The following is a 19832-nucleotide window of genomic DNA, read 5'->3' as shown; positions in this document are numbered from 1 at the left end:
GACGGCCGCGGGCAAGGAGCGGCGGCGGCGGCCAGGAGAAGGACGAGGAGCAGGAGGAGGAGGAAGAGGAGGAGGAGGAGGGCAGCTATCCCCGCCAGTGCCCGAGGGAGCCCGGCAGAGCTCCGGCCGAGGGCTCGGCCATGCCCTTCGCCAAGCGGACCGTGGAGCCGCAGCGGCTGTGCCGGCGGCAGCCCGCCGCCTCCGTGCTAGAGGAGAGCTGGGGCGCGGAGCCGCCGCCGCCGCGGGACCCGCCGCCGGAGGAGCCGGGAACGGCGAGCGAGGGCGCCGAGGCGGCCGGCGGCGGCGGGGAAGCGGCGGCGGTGCTGATGGTGCTGGACCTCTGCTCGGTCAGCAACGTAGCCCTGTCGCGGATCCTCCGACAGCTCTCCGACGTGGCCCGGCACGCCTGCACCCTTTTCCAGGAGGTCGAGGCTGACATCCAGGGCACCCACCGCCGCGTACGGGCGCTGCACGGCCGCATCGCCGGCCTCCAGGGAGCCGTGCGCGGCCTCGACCCCAAGCAGGAGGCAGTGCGTAAGTACCGCGGAATGCGGGATGGATGGGGCGCACCGCGGGATGGATGGGGCGCACCGCGGGATGGATGGGGCGCGCCGCAGCACGGGGCGCCCGGTGGGGAAAGCCATCCCCTGGCAACCTGCCGTACAAAGTTTGGGGGCAGAGTCGGTGGGAAAGGAGCCCTGGCGGGGCAGCCGAGTGGGGAGGGAACGGGCGGGCGCGGGTCGGGTCGGGTCTGTGGGCGCCGCTGGGCGCCGCGGCGATGCCGGCGGGAGGGATGATGTCAGTGGTTTGTGCCTTACGTAAGGAGCTGGCTGGCGGGGCTCTCGGGACGCATCTTCTGCAGCCAAGGGTTTGGCCAGGGAGGGGGACGAGGTCTGTCAGCTGGACGCCGGGGCTGATGGAGATGATCCGCCGCACTCGGGCATATTTGGGTTTTCTCCCATTGCCGGCCTGTCCCCCTTCCCCGACAGATATCTACCCCTTAGAAGTGTCTCTGAATTCCCGATCGAACGCTCTTAAGTGGGAATAATAAAATTGCTTCGTCGTTACCTAACTGTCGGGGCCATAAAATAAGGAAGTTTGGCTAATGACTTCTTTCTGTTTAAAGAGTGGCCCTGAAGAGCGAAGAGGGGAGGGTGGAGGAGGGGGAGGAGGATAAAGATCAAGGCAATATAGAACTTGTGTTATGAGCAGTGCTTGAATCCTGTTTCTTCTCCACCCAAACTATAAAAGCAGTGAAAAGCTCTGTAGTCCTAACAGCTGCTGATTTCTGCTGAATATGGCTCGTGTTCACAGCAGTGTAATGATTTCGTACTCTCACTGGTGAATACGCTTCCCAAGCACTTGTGGATACGTGTTTGTTTGATAGATAGGGCTGTGGGTTGCAAGTCTGGAGTAGCAGCGACTGGTGTTGGTTCTGACCTCTCAGTATCTGTTTTAGGAAAAGCAATGGGTTGAAAGGAGAATTTGGTTTAGTTTTTGCTTTCTGCTGTACCCCTCTAAATCCTGAGTACCTCCACTAAGTACAGCATAGTGAGTTTACACCAGGGTAAACAAGACCATGCCCTCTGCATGAATATGCCATTTAAAAAATTGTGTTTTGGATTTCCTCCCCTTTGGAGCATTGTAGAATATATGTAACTCTTCTAGGATCGATGAAGCTGTCCTGATTAACAGAATCAAGCTTTAAGTATTCAACAGTATTTAAGCTACATACTCAGCAGCTGTACAGTGACTTTGCTGGTGATGTATGAATGTACAACAACCATAGATGAGACCAAGGGAGATTTTTTGTGGTTTCAGGATGAGTGTGTAATCAGAGCAGAGTGCTGGGCTGTGATTGGAAACTGCAGTGAGAAGGAGGCTTGGCTGGGCTAGTGAGAGAACTGTCTGAGGAAATGAAACTCCTCGTATCACATTCTCATCTGTAGGTCTTTTGAGCTGAGTAAGTGTGGGTATACACTAATGTAAGTGAGAGCAGAGCTTAGCTGTTCTAATCTCTATGGCTTTTTTCTTTCTGGATTGTGCAAGTGCAGCTTGTTTGCAAATCACAGAGCAAAATCTTGATATTACAGCACAGTTATGTCATCTGCTTAATTAGAGTCTGGCTTTATCCCTGTGATGATAAATGCAGAATCCATTTTTTTAGTGTTCAGTTTTCTTTTAACTCCTTCTCTCTTTAAGAGGGGAGAAAATTTTGATCTTGATCTTCCCTGTGTTTGCCAGCTGTTATTCCTTCCTCAGTGCCACTGATAGATCTGCAGATGTCCCTAGGTCTGGTCAGCCAAGGGATCCTCCACAGCACTGGGCTTTGCCCCCACCCGTTCTCCAGTCTTGCCTGCAGCTGTACAGCTGCTCAAAGCACAGCTCCCTGTCCTCATCACTCTGTGCAGCGCTGCACCACATCTTCCCTAAAGGTGAAAGTCTCAGTACAATCCAATGTACATGACTAGCCAACTTCTTTGCCTCCTCTGGCTGCTTTTATTCCCCCTCCAGTGCAGATCAGCCAAGCTGCTTTTACATAGTGCTGCGTCTGAACATCTCAGCTGAGACCCAGAGCTGAACAGCACCACTCTACACATTATCGCCTCACATTCCCCCAGAATCCATACACACCCATAGCAATACCTCCCTTTGGCCTCCACACCGCTCACTGTTCCCAAGGGACAGATAAAACTGCCTAGCAGGAAGCTGCCCATCTTCCCTGTAGTGTATAATGATAGTGTGCTTTCTCCTCTCTGGGCTGACGCCTCCTCCTTCATTATTACTTTCAGCAAGACTATGCTAATGTTTGTTTTATGCATGAAGTGCCTACATAATTCACTCCTGAAAGTATTACACTCAAGTTACTACACCCAGTTGTTTTTTTGAAACCAAGAGAGCAATTGCAGGTGGTCACAGATCTGCCCAGGACCTAATCAGCATCACATTAAGGCATGCTGACTTCTGTCTCCAGTGGTGAGCATGGAAATGATGGATGGCCTCAGGGCTGTCTTTTAGCTGTCCAGCCCAAATGACACATCTAAGAAAAATTCAGAACTGGCTGGAGGTTTGGACTCACGACCACAAGGAACAAGTTGGTGACAGGCATGCAGCCACCCCACCCATGCCATGACTGCAATGGCTGCATTGATTTTATTGCATATTATGAGTCTGGAGGCTGGGTTTGTTGGTACATTGACCAAGACACCATGTACTGGGATGTTAACAGCAGGACAGTGCAGCACAACCACAAGTTTTTCAAGTATTCAGTTTGAAACTACTAGCCTAACTTGCCACAGTGAGACGTTCTTCATATTCCAGCTTCAAGTGCAGCACAGTGATTTGAGAGTAATGCTACTGGACATGCCCTAGATACTGAGCTGTGACAGTGGAAGGCCTTTATCTCCATGCCTCATAAGCCAGCTGGATTCTGAGATTCCCCTGTGAACACTCAGGCTGCATTAGGAAAAGGAAAATGATGGGCTAATGCCATCTCAAGAGCTATTGGAGCCAGTGCTTATAGGGGCATTCCTTGCCCAGAATGCCATTCCTTGGAAACTGCAGAGATGATACCAAGGGGAAGGGGAGCAGGAAAGGAGTTCTCTTGAAAATATCATACAATACAATTTTGTATAATAGTGTTGTATATGATACTGAAAATTATGTATTATTTTATTAGAACATCTATGTTGGAATCAGAGAATATTAATGAAGAATTAAAGTTAATTAAAGCTGGCATTTTTCCAGTAAAGCTTATCACTCCTGCTGTCATTTTCACATGGCCTTAACATTCTCAGCTCTGTTGCTGTTGCAATGGTGAGCTTTTGCAAGTGTGCGTATACTTTGCTAAAGTACTTTAAGTCCTCTACTAAGCTACTGGTAAAGGTATTTACCTGTGTGTTGCCCTTTCTTTTTGTCACTGTTCAGTGTGATTGGAAAACTTTTTTAGGCACAATAAAGGATGGATTCTGGGCAGTTACAAGCAGGTCATCTTCAAAAACTCAAGGTCCCTCACCTCTGCCTCCCCAGATGCTGCTTGTCCTTTCATCTTTCTTTTAAGCCTCTGGCCAGCCAGCATCTTGCAAATATGAATCCTTTCCCATCTTCTGAATGTAAGAGAAACAAGGGTGAGAAATGTTTTCCTGCTCAGTTCCTGAACTAACTACTTTGCCCTTCTGCCAATCTACTGCTTTTCATCATGAGCAGCTCCAGGGTCTGCTTCTAAAGCAGAACCATGTGGGAATAACATGATTGTTGTCAGTCTGGATGTTGCTTAGAGTTTTCTTGCTGCCAACAAGAGAACTGAGCAGTGTGGTACAGCCCAGTTTTGCTATTAGATGTTTGATTATCTTGGTAATACAGAAACATAGAAGTGCTGGACTAGCGTGTAGACTTGGGATTCAGTGCCTCCATGGTTATTTGGAAAGATGATTTCTCAGTCTAGGGGACTAGAGATCTGGCTGTTTAAGTGGAATATTGTACTTTACAGAAACTGATGATGTAAGCCATCTTGCTTTCTGAATAATAGGCAACAACCGGGCAGTGGATTTTGAAAGCCCTAGCTAATGAGATCCTTTTTGCACCCTGGCATCCCAGAGAATTCCACACATTCCAGGCTTTTTTTCGAAAGCATCAATGTGTTACCAGTAGCCAATCTTTCTAAAAGCTGTATGGTTTCCAGAAGTTGCCTGCTGTATCTTCATTGCTCTGCTTTTCCATTCCTGATTTTGCTATGCGCTAACAGTTAGCGATGCAGCTGCTCAGAAGTGTGGGGATCTCCCGTGTTACTCTGCTCTTCAGAGGCCCCTGGAACTCTACAGCGAGCTCCTCTATAGGATTTTCTTGCTTCTTGAAGTGTTAGTATTGAGTTAAAAAAAACAGCTCTGAACTGATTCTTTATCATTTTAGGCTCTGCATAAATTCATTCTCTTGGATTGAAATTGGTTACTGAGAGCAGCCTGGCAAGTTTCACTCTTGCTTTTAGTCTCTTTCCTTGTGCTTTTTAGGTGGTTTTGTTTCAATTTTGTTTGGTTTGGAGTGTTTGTTAGTGTGGCTTTTAACCACACTGATATAATGCTTTTCTGTTTGTTTTTTGAGCATTGCAGGGAAATGTTTAATCCCTTATAAGGTTTTCATGTATTTTCTGCCACAATCCTACCATTTTTACAAAACATATATTGGACCCAAAGCTCATCAGAAAATGCACCTCCTCCTCCTTGACTTGATGTGCTGGTCTCAATTGCTGTTGAAATGGAATCAAGAAATTGTCATGCTTCTATCTCAGAATTCAATCACATTGTAAGGCCCTCTGAGGCTTAGGGTTGGTGAGCATCCTTGCTGACATCTTCAGGGAGATACATACATAAGACCTTAAGAGTAGATGCATCTTGAAATAAAAAAAAACAAACCACATCTCAGATGGGAAGATAAGTGTTGCACTTTATCTCAGCTTCTCAAGATCCTTGAGATTTAAAGTGCAATTTTCATTGTATGGATTTTCTGTGCTACTGATGCACAGCTGTATATCTCCATGGGTTGGATACATTTACACAAAAATATCTCAGATACTGCTGGAGACAACACAAAAGAGATTCCTAGCTTCCTTTAACTTTGTATTATTGTCCTTTATAGTTAGTCAGCCTATTTAAGTGTGAGGCTAGTTTCACTTTTAGAGGTGTACACTAATGTAACCTTGGGGACATGAAGCAAGAAGATGTATTGAGAGCTTCCTTTGTACACTGAAATTATATTAATTGTCAAGTCTTTGTTGGGTGCAGAATAAAACCTCCAAAGAATAGTAGCTGTACACTGGATGTAGTAATCGGTCACTTTCAGCTTTGTGTCCTTCACCTGCCTGAATGGAATGACACAACTCTTCACTTGTCCTTTTGGAAAAGGAGAAAGGCTTTTGGCTTTACTTGCCAGGCTTGGTTTCCTGGTGTTCTACTGGTCACTGTGTACTCATTCATGTTAAAGAACTCACCTTTCTGGTGCATTTGCCTGTAGTTTGTCCATGAATGCAAATAACCCAAGCTGTGGGTGTGGGAAAAGTAGAAGAATTTCCCACTGCAGGGTTTCTTCTAAACGCAGAGGATTGATGGCACATTAGCCGAGTGAAAAGGAGATGGAGGCCAAAGCATGGGCTTTCCTTCTTACCTTTACTGCTGTCAGAACAACAAAGGGACAGAGGAAGAAAAACCTGCTCACTTAAGCACCTCATCCCCACTTTACTTTAACATTCAGTAGAACACCATTAGCTAGAGTACTGTCATTTAGGAGAAAAATGCCTTATCTTTGTTTACAGAATGGTGATAGAAGACCTTTAACACAGGAATTGGACCATTCAGAGGCTTTGCTTGAGGTATTTTTTTCTTGTGCATTTAGTATGTGATAGCAGGTAATGGGATGGAATTTGTCAGGTGGTTTTGGCAGGGATGTAACTTTTTGAAAGCTGGGCTTGTCACCTTCAGTACTGTTAGCTTGTGGAATGCAGACTCTGGTCTCTTTGCAGATAAAAGTATAGTGTAAAATCCTGTGTCCTGCCAAGGCCAGTGAGATGCTCAGTGGAAAGGCTCTGAGAGCTCAGTGCTCAGGTAGACTCAGTAGACTTTGGTACAAAGCATGAGAAGCAGAAAGCACTGATTTTCCTCCAAAGCCATTCCCTGTTGTACAGGTGTAAATCTCCTAGAGTTTTGCAGAATATCATTTACTTGGTCTTCCTCTGGTGTAGCCCAGAATGCCTTTGTCTCTTCTATAGCTCCTTGCTTGTCATTCCACAAATAGTACTTAAGCTAATGTACCAGGTTTGATTGTTTGGGAATTTTGTTACTAGATGGAGAGTCTGCCAGTTAAAGAACATATAAAAAACATTCAGTGCTTGATTTCCACCTGACTGCAGCCACATAGCTGTGTAATATCATAGTAGTTAGTGCAGCTTCTTTCTGGCTCATACTCAAGAGCCAAGCAAAAGTCTCCAGTGGGTTTATTAGAAATTCTGCTGGAAATGTTTTATCTCCTTTAAGACCAGTAAGGTCTCCTTTACAGGAGCAAAACAGCAGAGAATATGGAACCAGACCTGTAAAAGATATCAATTTACTGTGGATCCAGTGGTTTAACAGAAATTCTTCCTATAGCCCCTTTAAAACTCCATTCTTCTATTTAAAGGCCTTAATAGTGTAATGTTTGTGTTCATACAGAAACATAAGATGAATGCTCCAGTGAAATCCATGGAGTCATTCCTACTTTTGGTTAGTTCCCCTACTCATACAGGGGAGCTATGGTGATGTGCTGAGGGCATGGGGAGGGTGCTCACCTGTTGATTCAGATGCATAAGAGACGTTTGTTTTCCTTTTTGAAAGATGAAGGGCCTGGAGTGTTTCCAAAAAACTCTTGTTTTCAAGTGTCCTTGGACTGAGGGAAGGACTTGCAGGAAGAAAGTATAAATACCCAATTTCAGGGTGCCACTCAGCTGCTGTTCTGGATCAGCAGAATCAGGTTTTGTTGGCATTTCTTACATAGGTTTACTTCTTCTGAGGCTTCAGTTCCAAGGATCAGATTAGGCTGGTCTGGCAGAAATGTGCAGAGGTGCAGAAAAAGAATGGGAGCAATCCTTACTGATCCCTGCCATGAGCCAGTCCCAACCTCTCCCTCTCCATTCAGGCAAAAGCAGACTTCTCAAGTGTGTCTGTTTAAAGGCAGCACCTGGCTCCTCCTCTCTCCAAACTGGAGAGCAAAGGAGATTGGGTGCAGGGGAGCAACAGCTGTTCAAAAAAAGCCCCTGATCTGACAAATTTCCTTCACACATGTTGTACCTTAATCAAGCAGATACCCTCAGGGTACTCTTAATAGCAATGTTTCAATGTCCAAAGTGGGGAAAAAATAGGACCAGCTGATGTGAATAATACACATGTGTTCTAAAAGCATTGTTGTAGGGTTGTGTGGTCACCGGAGTCGGAGAACTGGGATTTTTCTAAAGCTGCTCTTTCCAATCGCTTGGCATCTCCATGTAATCAGAGGCTGACATCAGACTCTCGACTGGAGCTACTTGAGCTATTAGGCTGTGAAGAGCAGAAACTCTCTGTGTTACCCAGTGTGTATGAGGGGGGGAAGGTTTTTTTTCGCTTCCTTTGATGTATTAGCATCAAGAGAGGGAGTCTTCGCTTCATTCCTAATTGCTTCTCGTCTTTGAATTTATATACCAATATGTAAGTAACTGCAAAGGGAGATAGCAGAATTTATAAAAAGTTCAAAAAGGCAGGGCTTAGAGCATGATTAAAATAAAAGATAGCATAGAGTGTATGCTGTTTTTAGCTGAAATATCTCTCTAGAATACTTTCCATTTACATTCTCATTATATCTAACTGCTTCTAATGCACTGCTTTAGTTTAACAACTGGCATGTTTTTAGGGTAGATTTTATAGTAGATATACACCCACTGTGTTCTTAACTCGAGACTTTAAATTGCAGTATCTGTATTGGACAATCTTTTCTTATACCTTCTTGGCTGAAGGCAGGAAAAAAGCAATACTGATAGGAACCTAATTAAGCCTGTAGTCTTATTGCACCAGGAGCTGTGTGCTTGAAATGCTGCTCAATTCAATGAGTGCTGCGTGGCACTGCCATGTTAAGTCCTAGCAGAGAGTGACATATTTTTTTTTTAATAGGATCACTGTAATTCTTACAAAGCCACCATGGTTTTCTCTTTCTTTTCAGCTGCCAAGGCAGTTGGACTTTGAACTAGAGCCACTCAGACCGAGTCCCTGAGAAAGTTTGGAGGAGATGTCTTGCAAGTGTGTGCATGTGATTAAGGGGAATGAGTGTGGGGCGGTGTGTTTGTGCTATAAATATGCACAGTCTTCAGTCCACTGCAGCTTTTCCCCCTGCCTTATCAAAGTGTTTTTTGTTATATTGACAATGTTTGAGCAGACTTTTAAATTGGCTTGGACAGAGGGTGAGGAAGAGGTGCTAATCCTTCTTGAAGATGTGTATATCGATGACTACAGAATTGAGTCATTTTTAGGGGCAGAGTACGTGAGGTGCACTGAAAAATTCCAGTGTGTCCAGAGGCTTTGGATTGCTTTAAAGGCAAAACTGGGCTCTCTGTGCATGCTCAAATTTTATTATTTTTTTTTTACCCAGAAAGGCATTACCAAGCATTGTTCTCTTCAGATGCCTATGACTGTCCATGATTGCAGAAATCAGATCTTCTGGATGATGAAACTCAAGATAGGCAGCAGTAACTCACTGTGATGCTCAGAGGCAAACTTTTTAAAGATGCTGTACATGTTTCACTGCATCCACTACTTAGTGATCTATGATAAGGGGTGGTTTAATTTTAAGTGAAACAAGAGATTAATTATGATTTAATGCTTATCATGCAAATCAGAATGGGTCCAAAGAATAGATACTACTCAGTTGCATTTTTTCTCCCTGTAAGGTTTATTTACTTGCAGGAAAAAGAGGGCCAGTTCTTGTCATAGGCATGGTTTTTTCTTTGGTGAAGTGGTTTTTGGTTAAGTGTTGTGTACAGGATGAGAGTCAAGAGATGTATTTTAATTCATTTCTAAGAAAAGAAATCATATATCATGAATTGACCACTGGCTTTCACATGCCCAGCTTTAACCCTGGAAACTACATAGCTCTGCATAGCTGAAATTTTGGATACAAGCCTTTTTTCTTTCTTGATTTTTTTTTGGGGGGATGACTTTCTCATAGTTATCCAAACCTGTTTCTGACTGGTTCTGCTGCTTCAGGCTGTACTGAACTCAGCTCCTCTGGCCTTCCTCTATCCCAGCAGTTAAAATCATTACAGAGGCTCCTATCTCAGCACACTGAGGAGGTCTCATCTCCCCTCCTGGTACTGACTGCTCCCTACAACAAGTATTGCTGCAGGAACCTGAGGTCTTGGTCTCTCCAGAAAATTGCCTGAAGCAATTTGCACACGGGTAGCATACCAAAGATAAATTTTCCCTGTAAGTTGGATTATCCTGGCAGCACTGTTTTTAGACTTGTTTCTTATCCAAAGCAAATATGAAGGAATAGCACATTCTGTGTGTATAGCAGGGAAGGGGGTGGGTGTGCCTGGGTATCTTGCACCAGCCATTCAGGAATTTTATATTTGTTACTCAGCTGCAATTTCAACTACATTGCCACAATGTAGAAATCATAAAAGAAGCTGCCAGGTAAAGGAGAGGACAGATTATTCCTACTGCATTTGGAGGAAGGTCTTGTTCTTTATTGGAAACTAGAAAATCTGCTAGGGAAGGAATCCCATATAAATGTTCCAACCTAATAAAAAAAAAGTGCTCCGCTTGGAGCTCACATTTACTTCAATGTGAAAATCAGTCTTTGCATGACATAAAAGCTGGAGAAAACCAGGCTTCATTAGTTACGCTGCTTGCAAAACTGGTTGTTCGTATTCCTCTTTCCCCTCTAGAATTGCTGATTATTTCTTTTCAATTTCAGTATTGTTTTTTGAAACTTATGCCTTGAATGACTTCAATTTTGTGCCATCCTATCCTTTACTCCTCTTCTCATGGTGGTTTCACAGGGGCTATACTTTTACTTCTGTCTTAATAGCAAAGACAACCCTCCCTCACTCCCTTCTTGGTGTGAATGAGCAGTATTAATTTTTACAGCTGTGGTTTATTCTCCATTGATTATCTTTAATGTGATGCTGTCTTGTTCAGTTAATAAACTACCTGCTAAGATGTAATTATCCCCCTCCCCCAAACATAACCTGCTTTTAATAGATGTTGTAAATGCACTCATTGTGCCTGGCACATTAAAAGCACTGGTTTAAGTTCTTGTACTTTCAAATTGCACTGTAGCTAAAGTGTATTTTTGTGGCAATCATTACCCTGCTAATAATCTAAAATAAGTATCACTACTTCATTTCTTCAGTAGTATTTTTAAGCCTCTGTTACAGGCGCCACAGGCTTGATATTGCCTTGATGCCAAGACAGAGGTTGGATAAGCTGTGCTCTGGACAAAACCCTCCTAAGGGAGACTAGGAGGCTCACCTAAAGGTTTATTATTAATTATATATCTCTGTTGGCTGAGGTGAATCAATGTCCAGATATGACCCAAGGGACTTACCCAGTTTGTGCTGTAAATATTTTTAGGGACCTCTGTCAATAGACACAAAATTTAGAGTACGATTCTCTCTCAGATCCAATGATAAAATATCTGCCTACAAATACAGATGAAAATGAGCTGTATTTGAGAAGTGCTGTGTCTGTAAATGAGTGAATGGGTTACAGCTACATTCAGCAGCTATAAAGTGACTATTCATTTATGAAATTGTCCAAGTGGAACTTAACACAAATTATTAGTGTAGATTAAAAGTATGTTTCATTTATCTGCTTGTTCCTAAGAACCCAGTAGAATTACAATTAGTTAAAGAAAATAAGAGAACTGCAAAATATCACAGCTCAGGATGATTATTTATTTCCTTTCTGAATCCCGTTTGACTTTAGATCTGTCTTGATAAGCAGCATCTTGGACTGTGAAACTAAAAGGTTCTGTCACCATAAAATAAGTGTGCCCATTTTTGTGCAGATCTTTGATCTTTTTAAATTACAATTGAAGTAGGTTTTCCTTAAAGAGGAAGAAAAACAAGAAGAGGTTCTTCAAAATTCTGTGTGTCACTAGAGGAGGAGCGTGCACACACACACACACACACATACACATATATATATACACATACACAGAGAAATGCATATCTAGATAATGAAAGACAAGTAGAAAGATTGGACAAGATCATAAGGGTCACTGAGATTAGAAAAGTTTGCTAAATGGGAGAAGAAATTTACAGCCATATTAGCAACAAACTGGTCAAATAAGAGAAGATATTTAGTACTCCAGCTCTCATTACAGCAATAAAAATTGAAGGTAATTGATGTATCTTTTTTCTCCTTTTTTTTGGCTTTGTATCTTGATCCAAAAGCATCTCACGGTTGAGTTCACTTCATTCGCATTCCCTCCCTCTCTAGATGGAAGACAAATTTGAACTCAGAGATTGTGATGTTATTGATGGAAGCTCTTCTGCTGCATGTAGGGTTTTCAGAAATAAGGTACATCTTGTTTAGGGATGTGTGAATTCTGCTGTTTGGTACTCGCATACTTGCAAGAGTAAACACATTGCTTTTGAATGAACTGCCCCTGCTATATTACAGCAAGGGCTGAAAAATAAAATTAAAACATAGAAAAGCCAAGTTAATTAAATTAAATCTTCCAGGAAAACAGATGGGTAAGTGAAAGGCAAAGTGACGCAAGTCTAGGTCATAGTTTGTACTTGATGATCTCAAAAGGTCTTTTCCAACCCAGTTCATTCTGTGATTCTGTCATACAGTCTCATTTGCAGATGCACAGAAGGAATGTTTTGTATTTATTTTTGCAAAGAGATGTCTCCCATTCCTTTGTTCCCTTTTGAGACAGTCCAGCCTTGGGCTGGTTAAATATGTCTCTACAGAAGTTGGCACATACTGACCTTGTTTGCTGCAGTCTGCTCTTTTGTAGCTTCTTGGTTCTAGTGGCATGAGCCAGATGGACAGAGCCCTAAAGCTAAATGCTGGATAGCATAATTAAGTGCTCTAGTACTGAAGGCTGGAGCTGACTGAGACAAACTTGGGCTGATACTACGATATTTCTTTGTCCAAGTTACCTCTCCAGTGTCAAAGTAATTCCTGTTTTTCCTTTCAGATCATATTCCTTGAGTATGAAGATGCTGAATTATATACCAATATCATTCTCATTGACGTAATACAGAGTCCTCTCCACTACTTTGTGCCCTGATAGCACTACAGGAATATTTCACAAATTTATAGAGCTTGTGGAAGATCACCTGAATTTTCCTTCCATATCTGAACAACCTTTTTTCTGCTATGTTTTGGTATCATGGTGGTCAGTTGTGACTGTCATGTGAATTCTTCTCCCTGGAAGCCCCATGACAGTGTGGTCCTGGCCAAGCACGTTGTGGACACTGGGATGTGGTTTTTGAGGAAACACAGCACATAGCTTTTAGGTGGACTCCTCTGCTATCTGTCAATGTCTGGTAGATGTGTAGAGCAGACTCAGACCTATCCAGGTGATGAACTCCTCCTGAGTGAGCTGAGAATGTTTAGTTTTGCAGGCTGGAACTGAGAAGGAGGTCTGAGCAGCTAAAATGTTATTGCTTGGGAGACCTGGATTCATCCACCGACTTTTTATGATAGCTTAGGGGAAGGTTCTTAGTGGCATTCAGATCACCAAGTTTTAGCACTCTAAACTTTGGACCATCTGTCTTGTTCAAAGGTGAGCTTGTCTTTCACTCTTGAGCAGAGGAAGTTTTGTGTTGGGATGAGTCCCTTAAGTTCCATGAATGTCACAGTGTGAAGTGGGTACTGCCACAGGCTTTTTGGCACTCTCTTAGGTCTGTGGCAGAGTGCCAGCACATCCTTTCTCTCAGAGGAGTTATCACACAACCGGTGAGAGCGAGTTGGTTTGTGGGGCGATAGATCCACGACACACAGACAGACTTGTTTTGTAAATGACAGGCACACTGCAAGGCTGAGCCCCTTCCACATCAGGAATGCTTCTGTCCTTCATGGATGGGAAATGCTTCCAGGTGCCATATGAAGGCATTGCCCACAGGTGGGAATCTCCAGTCTTACTTTTCAGCAAGCAGGAGTCCTTGCAGGCTGGAACTGAAGAGATCTGCAGGCTGTACTCTGTAAGGACTAACCTTAGGTCAGGCTGAGTTTGCAATTGCCAGTCTTTCTTTTGAGGTCTGGCTCAAGATTGAGCTTTCTTACATTACAGTGTGTCCTGGTTAATTACAGTCATGTAAAGATGAGGTTTTACCTTGGGACTTGGTTTAATTAAAAAACGGTGCTGGGTAGTTTATTAAACATCTATGTTCTATCTGGATGCCAAGTTCTAACTCTGGTTTTCTTCCGCTGCTCTCCCAGCTTTAGTCAAAAAGAGGCACCTGAACCTGACATCTGCACTAGTGAAAGGGGAGGGAGGACAGACAGCCATTTCTGTCCAGCCAGGTTTGAGCCTGGCAGCTCATTTTTCACAGCTTGGGGTTGTGTCTGGACTTTGGGGAAAGGTTTTTGCAGGTAGTAGTGTAAGAGGAAAAGTTGCAGTGCAGAACCTAATGCTTTCCCTGTGTAGTGGAAAAATCATGATCATGCATGTGAAGTGTGGACTTAGAGGAACTTTGTGTGGGTGGTCTTGTTTTGACTCTTTCTGTCCCCCTCCCTTTCCCTTCCCTGCTCACGTATGCTGAAGTCTGTCGTCTATTTAACTTGAGCTTTTCTAATAATCTTAGATAATATACAATGAAAACAATAACAAGGTGCCTGGATATACAATCCCTCTGAACTGTAGAAGCCACAAGATCTCCTAGACAAGCTTTTTGTTAGTACTGGCTTGTGAGAGACCTAGCACTCCATGATGCCCATCTGTTAGCAGCATGTTTAAATGTGATTAATGTGAAAGTTGCAAGAATTGCAATAGCTTTTGCTACTGTACAAGAGAATCTGTCACTGTTAATCTCTTGCAGTATTAAAAGCTTAATATAGTAAATCTAATGTTATGGAAAGCTGTAGCTTTGCTTTTGTTACCATCACCTTAGTGTATTATTAAACTACTGTTAGCTCTTCCTCCATAGTTCACAAGCATAGAGGAAGTGTAGCTATCATGCACATATAGAGGAATATTTAAATGATCATTTAAGTATGAAGTCTCTCAAGAAAGAGATGCTCCAGCATAAAAGGGTTCTAGGGAACATTAGGTTTGATTGGTATTCCTGAGGGGATGTGGACAGAGCAGGACGTATTGAAGTCAGCCCTTGCCCAAAATGCTGGTAGAGACTGGGAAAGTCACAAGCAGTGTCCTGATGTGGTTATTCTTTGCTGTGCCTTGGTAGACATGATTTACCCACCTATGTCAGGAGACCTACCTGGTTAGTAGTTTAATCAGAACTGTTGCATCTTTAACAGAGATGGTGGGCAGGATAAACGGTGTTATGGCACAAGCAGGGACTGTGTCCTGGAGCAGGCTGACACTTCAGGAAGAAAAAAGGGGAGGACCCAGGAAAGGAAAATTACTTGCTATATATAGCTGCTTGTGTTGGAAAGGATCAAAGAAACCATAATGAGTCAGTATCTTTCTTTTGCTTTAAAGGGAATTTCAGAAGAGTGATTCAATTAAATAGTAGTTTACTCAAGATCTGCAGGTGGCTTGTAAAGTGTAATCAGACCCCCCCTTACCTTTTAAACCCAGATCTACAGCTTTGTTCATTTCAGTGGAGGTGGAGATCTCCATTCTTCGATTTACAGTGGCAGTTTGGTAGAGGAGAGGGCTTTTTATAAAACTTCTCAGTTAATGGCATGAATACAAGGTGCTTTTGTTTCCAGCAGGGACAGCAATAGTGCTTTGGTCACGACATTTCAAAGCTGCTTGCAATCTGTTCTTGTAAGATCATTGGGCACTGTAGGACAAATTGAGACCTGCCTTTCAGTGAAACACCCCCCTCGCTCCATCATGCACAGCATCTTCACAGCTGCCAAGGACCTTGTCCACTTCCACTCACTGCAAAATGTCAAAATCAGATCAGATAGAATAGTGCTGTCAAAGGGTAGCTACAGAATATATATAGTTGCAGAAATCAGACTAGACTCTATGGGCTTCTCTGGTTCTTCCATGTGCCCCTCTATAATCCAGTTCTTGAAGCATCTAAGAACTTGAGGTGCCATGATGAAAAGCTTCAAGGACCATGCCTTTTCATTTACCTTCTAAAAGGGCAGGCATCAAGTCCACTGCTCTGAGCCATTAGGAAGACTTGCAGGGCAGATAGCCTGTCAGTCAGACCGAGTGCAGTAAAGGGGCTTTCTCTCTTTTGTGGTAACATGCACATTGTTGAAGTGAAACTGTTCATTTCTGGTCCCTGAGGGCTGTTGTGGCACACCTTGCACCTGTGAGTGTTACTATTGCTCCTGTTCTTTGTCCTGTGAAGAATGATGTCCAGTATCCTCCATCCATTCTCGACAGGACAATCAGGTGTCAAAGGCTTCAGGTAGCAGGCTGAGGTGAAGGTCATCCAGCATATCAGATTGGAGACTGTTTTACTCTGCCCCCTCCCTCAGCTCTTTGGGAGTCAGAGACTGTTAGCTCTCACAGTGAAAAATTCCAATGACTTCTAGGATAGCATCCCAAAGCCTTGCAAAGCTGTGTGTGATAGTGTAAAATCTGTTCACAGGAATCCTCATGGATCATCTCCTTTCTGTTCTCATGGTTGCAGAGATAGCTCTGGAAAAGGGCATTTTTTTAATGATTTGAGAGTCTTGGAGACAGGGAGTTTGGGGAAGGAGGATTCAGCTGCACCTTGAATGCCTCACTCTTGCGTTATGCTTTTAGTTCACTTTTTAACTGTTAAAATGTGGAGGAAGGAGGATTCAGTAAGCAACTGTGTATGTGTTTGTCTTCAGTGAATGCCTGCTCAGGCAAGGCAAGCAGGATTCAGCTACTAGTTAGTGCTGATATACCAGCATTGGCAAGCACTGAACACTCCTGCTGCTGGATCTGCCCCAGCTGCTTGATGTGCAGCGATGAATGGATGAACATTCACCAATGCTGTTGCACAAACAAGTAAGTTAATAAAAAGCAGCTGATTGTGTCATGGTAAGATGTAGAAACTCCAAAGTAGCACTGAGATTATTTAAAAACAGATGTTCTTATCTGGAAACTCCTAGAAACATAGAGTGGTTAGATTTTTTTAGGGGAAAAAACCACAACAGGATAGACATGAAACAAACTCTCTGCCTTGTCTTTAAATTATTTCATGGTGAGGACTTTTATAACAGTTTTTCTCTTGAAGCCTTATATCCCAGGTCTGAGTTTTACAGCAAATTTAGCTTTGGATGATCTCAGAGATAATTGGAGCTGCACTGGCGTTCTCCGGTGAGAGAATTAACTCACGAGGAAAAGCTTTTTTAAGGGGACGCACTGGAAAGAAAACTCTCTGTGAAAACTGGAATTATACAAACCAGCTGTCTGGCCTCATATAAAGTGATGCTGGCCTTTTGTACCTCGATGTAAGTGGTGTTTAACCCTTGCCATCATTACCGTGCACTGCTGGGACGGATGAAGTTCTCAGCTGCTGGCGGGGAACAAAGCGCGCCTGGGCGCAGTGGTGCGGGCGGCAGGGCTGGCCCTTAGCTCATTATTCGGGCAGACAAAGCTGCCCGCCCTCATGAATCACCTCGGCTTTTGTTTTGGGTTTTTTTCCCCCCTCCTTTCCCTCCCTCTCCGAGGGAATTCAGTAAAAAGACTGGGCATGCGGAGCAGTCACAGCAAGCTGGATCGTTTCAATTTACGTTTTTCTGCCCTCTGGAGGTAAAAGTTGTCCCATGCTTATGGTACTGAGGGTGCCCCCTCTGCCCCGTGCTCCCCAGGTGCTGATGTGGTGCAGGATTGACTCCTCTGCCCATCTCCCTGGGGAGAAGGTGGCTTTCTTTCCAGCTGCAGAAATGAGCACAGACCACTGGTCCTAGGTGCACACAGACTCGTTTTTAGCCGCTCCACAGCTTAAGGAGGTTGCTGTAGCTATGGCTACAGTAAGTGTAGTCTGTAAGTGGCAGACTTACATTAAGGTCCCCCTTTTATCAGCTGATAAAAAAACTTGTGAAATGGTGTCTGTGTGTACTGTGTGTTCACAGTAGCTGTGAAAACACCAGAGGATGACAGCCAGTTTTAGAAGTCATATTGAGCCTTGCAGCAGCTGATGTGCTTCTGTGGGGTGTTCCAGGGCCATGGAAAAAACACATGGCAATGTTAGTGTTCTGCTGTAACAGTGGGGAGAACAGTGCAGGGTTCCTCCCATCCCTGAGGTAGTGGAGAGAGGGCTCAGGGGAGGAAAAGAATATTCTTTCTTCCTTGAGCCTAATGGCAATCCTCAAATACTCAGAAAAATAGTTTTGATCAAAAAATCATGACTGGTGCCAGATGGTTCAAGCAAAGTGTAAGAAGTACTGTAGTAAAAAGTAGTAACAACTGCCCACACATGAAGCTCTATCCTAGAGGAGGAAGGCTTGGCTTTGACAGGTCCTTTGAAGCATGAGCTTCTTATGTGTTGTTTGCTCACTCTGTTGTCATTGCACATGTTACTATTAACTGAGCTGGGTGTGGGGTTGTTTTTTTTTTTAAATTCTTCCTACATTCTTGGCCTTAGTGGTGAAACATGGCCAGCAGTTCTGCTGGTTACCTGTGTATTGCCTGGGAACTCTCTGGAATTAGTTTAATTTCTCTGAATACCCACTTGTTCTTGCATTGCAAAGCTGGATAATTAAAGAATCCCGGAATTCTCTCTCTGTACTATTCATTCCTTTGTGTACCTCTTTCTTGTGCCCTTATATCTAAATTAAATACATTAGACCTCTCCAGTGTCTTTCCATCTGTAGATCTTTTCATGCCACTAATTATTTTTATAAGCTGCTTCTGGAGCTCTTTTATTTCTCAGTATCATTCACAACTTAAAGGAGGCTGCTGACAGCAGTATCCTTATGGGTGTGTTCTGGGAGCTCTTTTCTCCTCATTTTTTCCCTCCATCCTCCCCATCTTTCCAGGCTCAGTGCTGTAGCCTTCCCCTCACTAAACCAAATGACTCCAGCCATTGAAAGTGAGGAATACAGAATTCTTCATTTATGTGTATTAATATGATAAGTGACTAAAGCTACAGCCTAAGCATCTTGGTGAGCTGCCATATCATTTGCTAATCATTAACATAGTTGAAAGGCTTTTTTCTTTATTAAAAAACAAAGTATAGTCTTTAAAGAGCAGTATTTTGCAAGAAGAGAAAGCTGTGTTTGTTTTGAAAGGAAGATTTATTGGGATGATATAATCCGACTTGTGCTATCTCCTCACCTGTTTTTCCTCAGGGAGACCATCAATCTTTATTAACATTACTAAATCAAAAGATAAAAATGATAGACAAATTCCAGAAAGGGATGAAAATGCTAACAAGAGCTGAAAGAGAAATCCTTTCCTTTTAATACCTGCTGAAATTGAATTCAAAGAGGATCTAGTTCACTATACATGTGTGTGATCTCACAGCAGTTTTGTGGCTTCAGTCCTTTGTAACACGAGATCGGACAGAAAGAACAGTGGTGTGTGGGTCCCATCTGGAAGGATTTATCATCTGAACTCTTAATGCTGGGCTTGCTTTTTGTTTTTCCATCTAATATTTTTGCACTTGCATGCCTCACATAAAACAGCTTTGAGTGAGTCCTGGACTTGGCTGGGTCCAGCTTCTCACCTTGCTTTACCATTTCTTTCCTTGAGCTGCCTCTAGAACATCTGATGCTTTCCTTACCCTTTGGGCTGCCCCTGCCTCTGACTTTTGCAGTGCTGGCTCCACCTCAGCATTAATACACACAGCTAGATGTTGCCAGTTCTATCTGGTGATGAATGATGTGCTGCACTTCCAAAGCTGGCACAGGTTTGACAAAACTTTATTTTTAGTCCCCTCCTTTGGGCCATGCCTGCGTCTAACCTGTGAAAATGCATTCAAAGAAATTGAGGCTTTCTAAATGCTTGGAGGATGGAGGTTTTAGAGAAAAGTTGACCCTCAACTAGCACTGGAGAGACATTTGCTGAAGAAGCAGTAGTTAGGCTTGTACTGTTGAAATTCACTCTCATTTCAGGAGAACACTTCAGTTTAAGTGACACACGGATGTTTATTAGCTCATCTGGGGCTGCCTGAGGTCTCTCTTCCCTCTGAACATAATCTATGACACCTTGCCTGTGCAGGCCAAAAAAAAAATTGCTCCATGAACTAGGAAGAAAAT

The 19832-nt window shown here is 43.4% G+C and overlaps 1 protein-coding gene across 2 annotated transcripts in view; it reads left to right on the top strand.

The window, feature by feature from the left end:
* The first annotated feature begins 63 nt into the window (after positions 1 to 63).
* Positions 64 to 19832, top strand: part of NHS (NHS actin remodeling regulator) — a 244029-nt gene continuing 224260 nt past the window's right edge. Inside the window, exon 1 of one of the 2 annotated variants that reach the window (XM_015643993.3) lies at positions 64 to 534. In XM_015643993.3, the coding sequence (XP_015499479.1) occupies positions 141 to 534 (394 nt within the window). In that variant the 5' untranslated portion in view covers positions 64 to 140. The remainder of the gene's footprint in view (positions 535 to 19832) is intronic. The other variant, XM_015644003.3, reaches the window with a different exon arrangement.

This window comes from Parus major, chromosome 1 (assembly GCF_001522545.3).
Source record: "Parus major isolate Abel chromosome 1, Parus_major1.1, whole genome shotgun sequence".
NCBI lineage: Eukaryota > Metazoa > Chordata > Aves > Passeriformes > Paridae > Parus > Parus major.
Note: the sequence above shows the minus strand (reverse complement) of the source record. Positions and strands in the feature narration are given on the sequence as shown.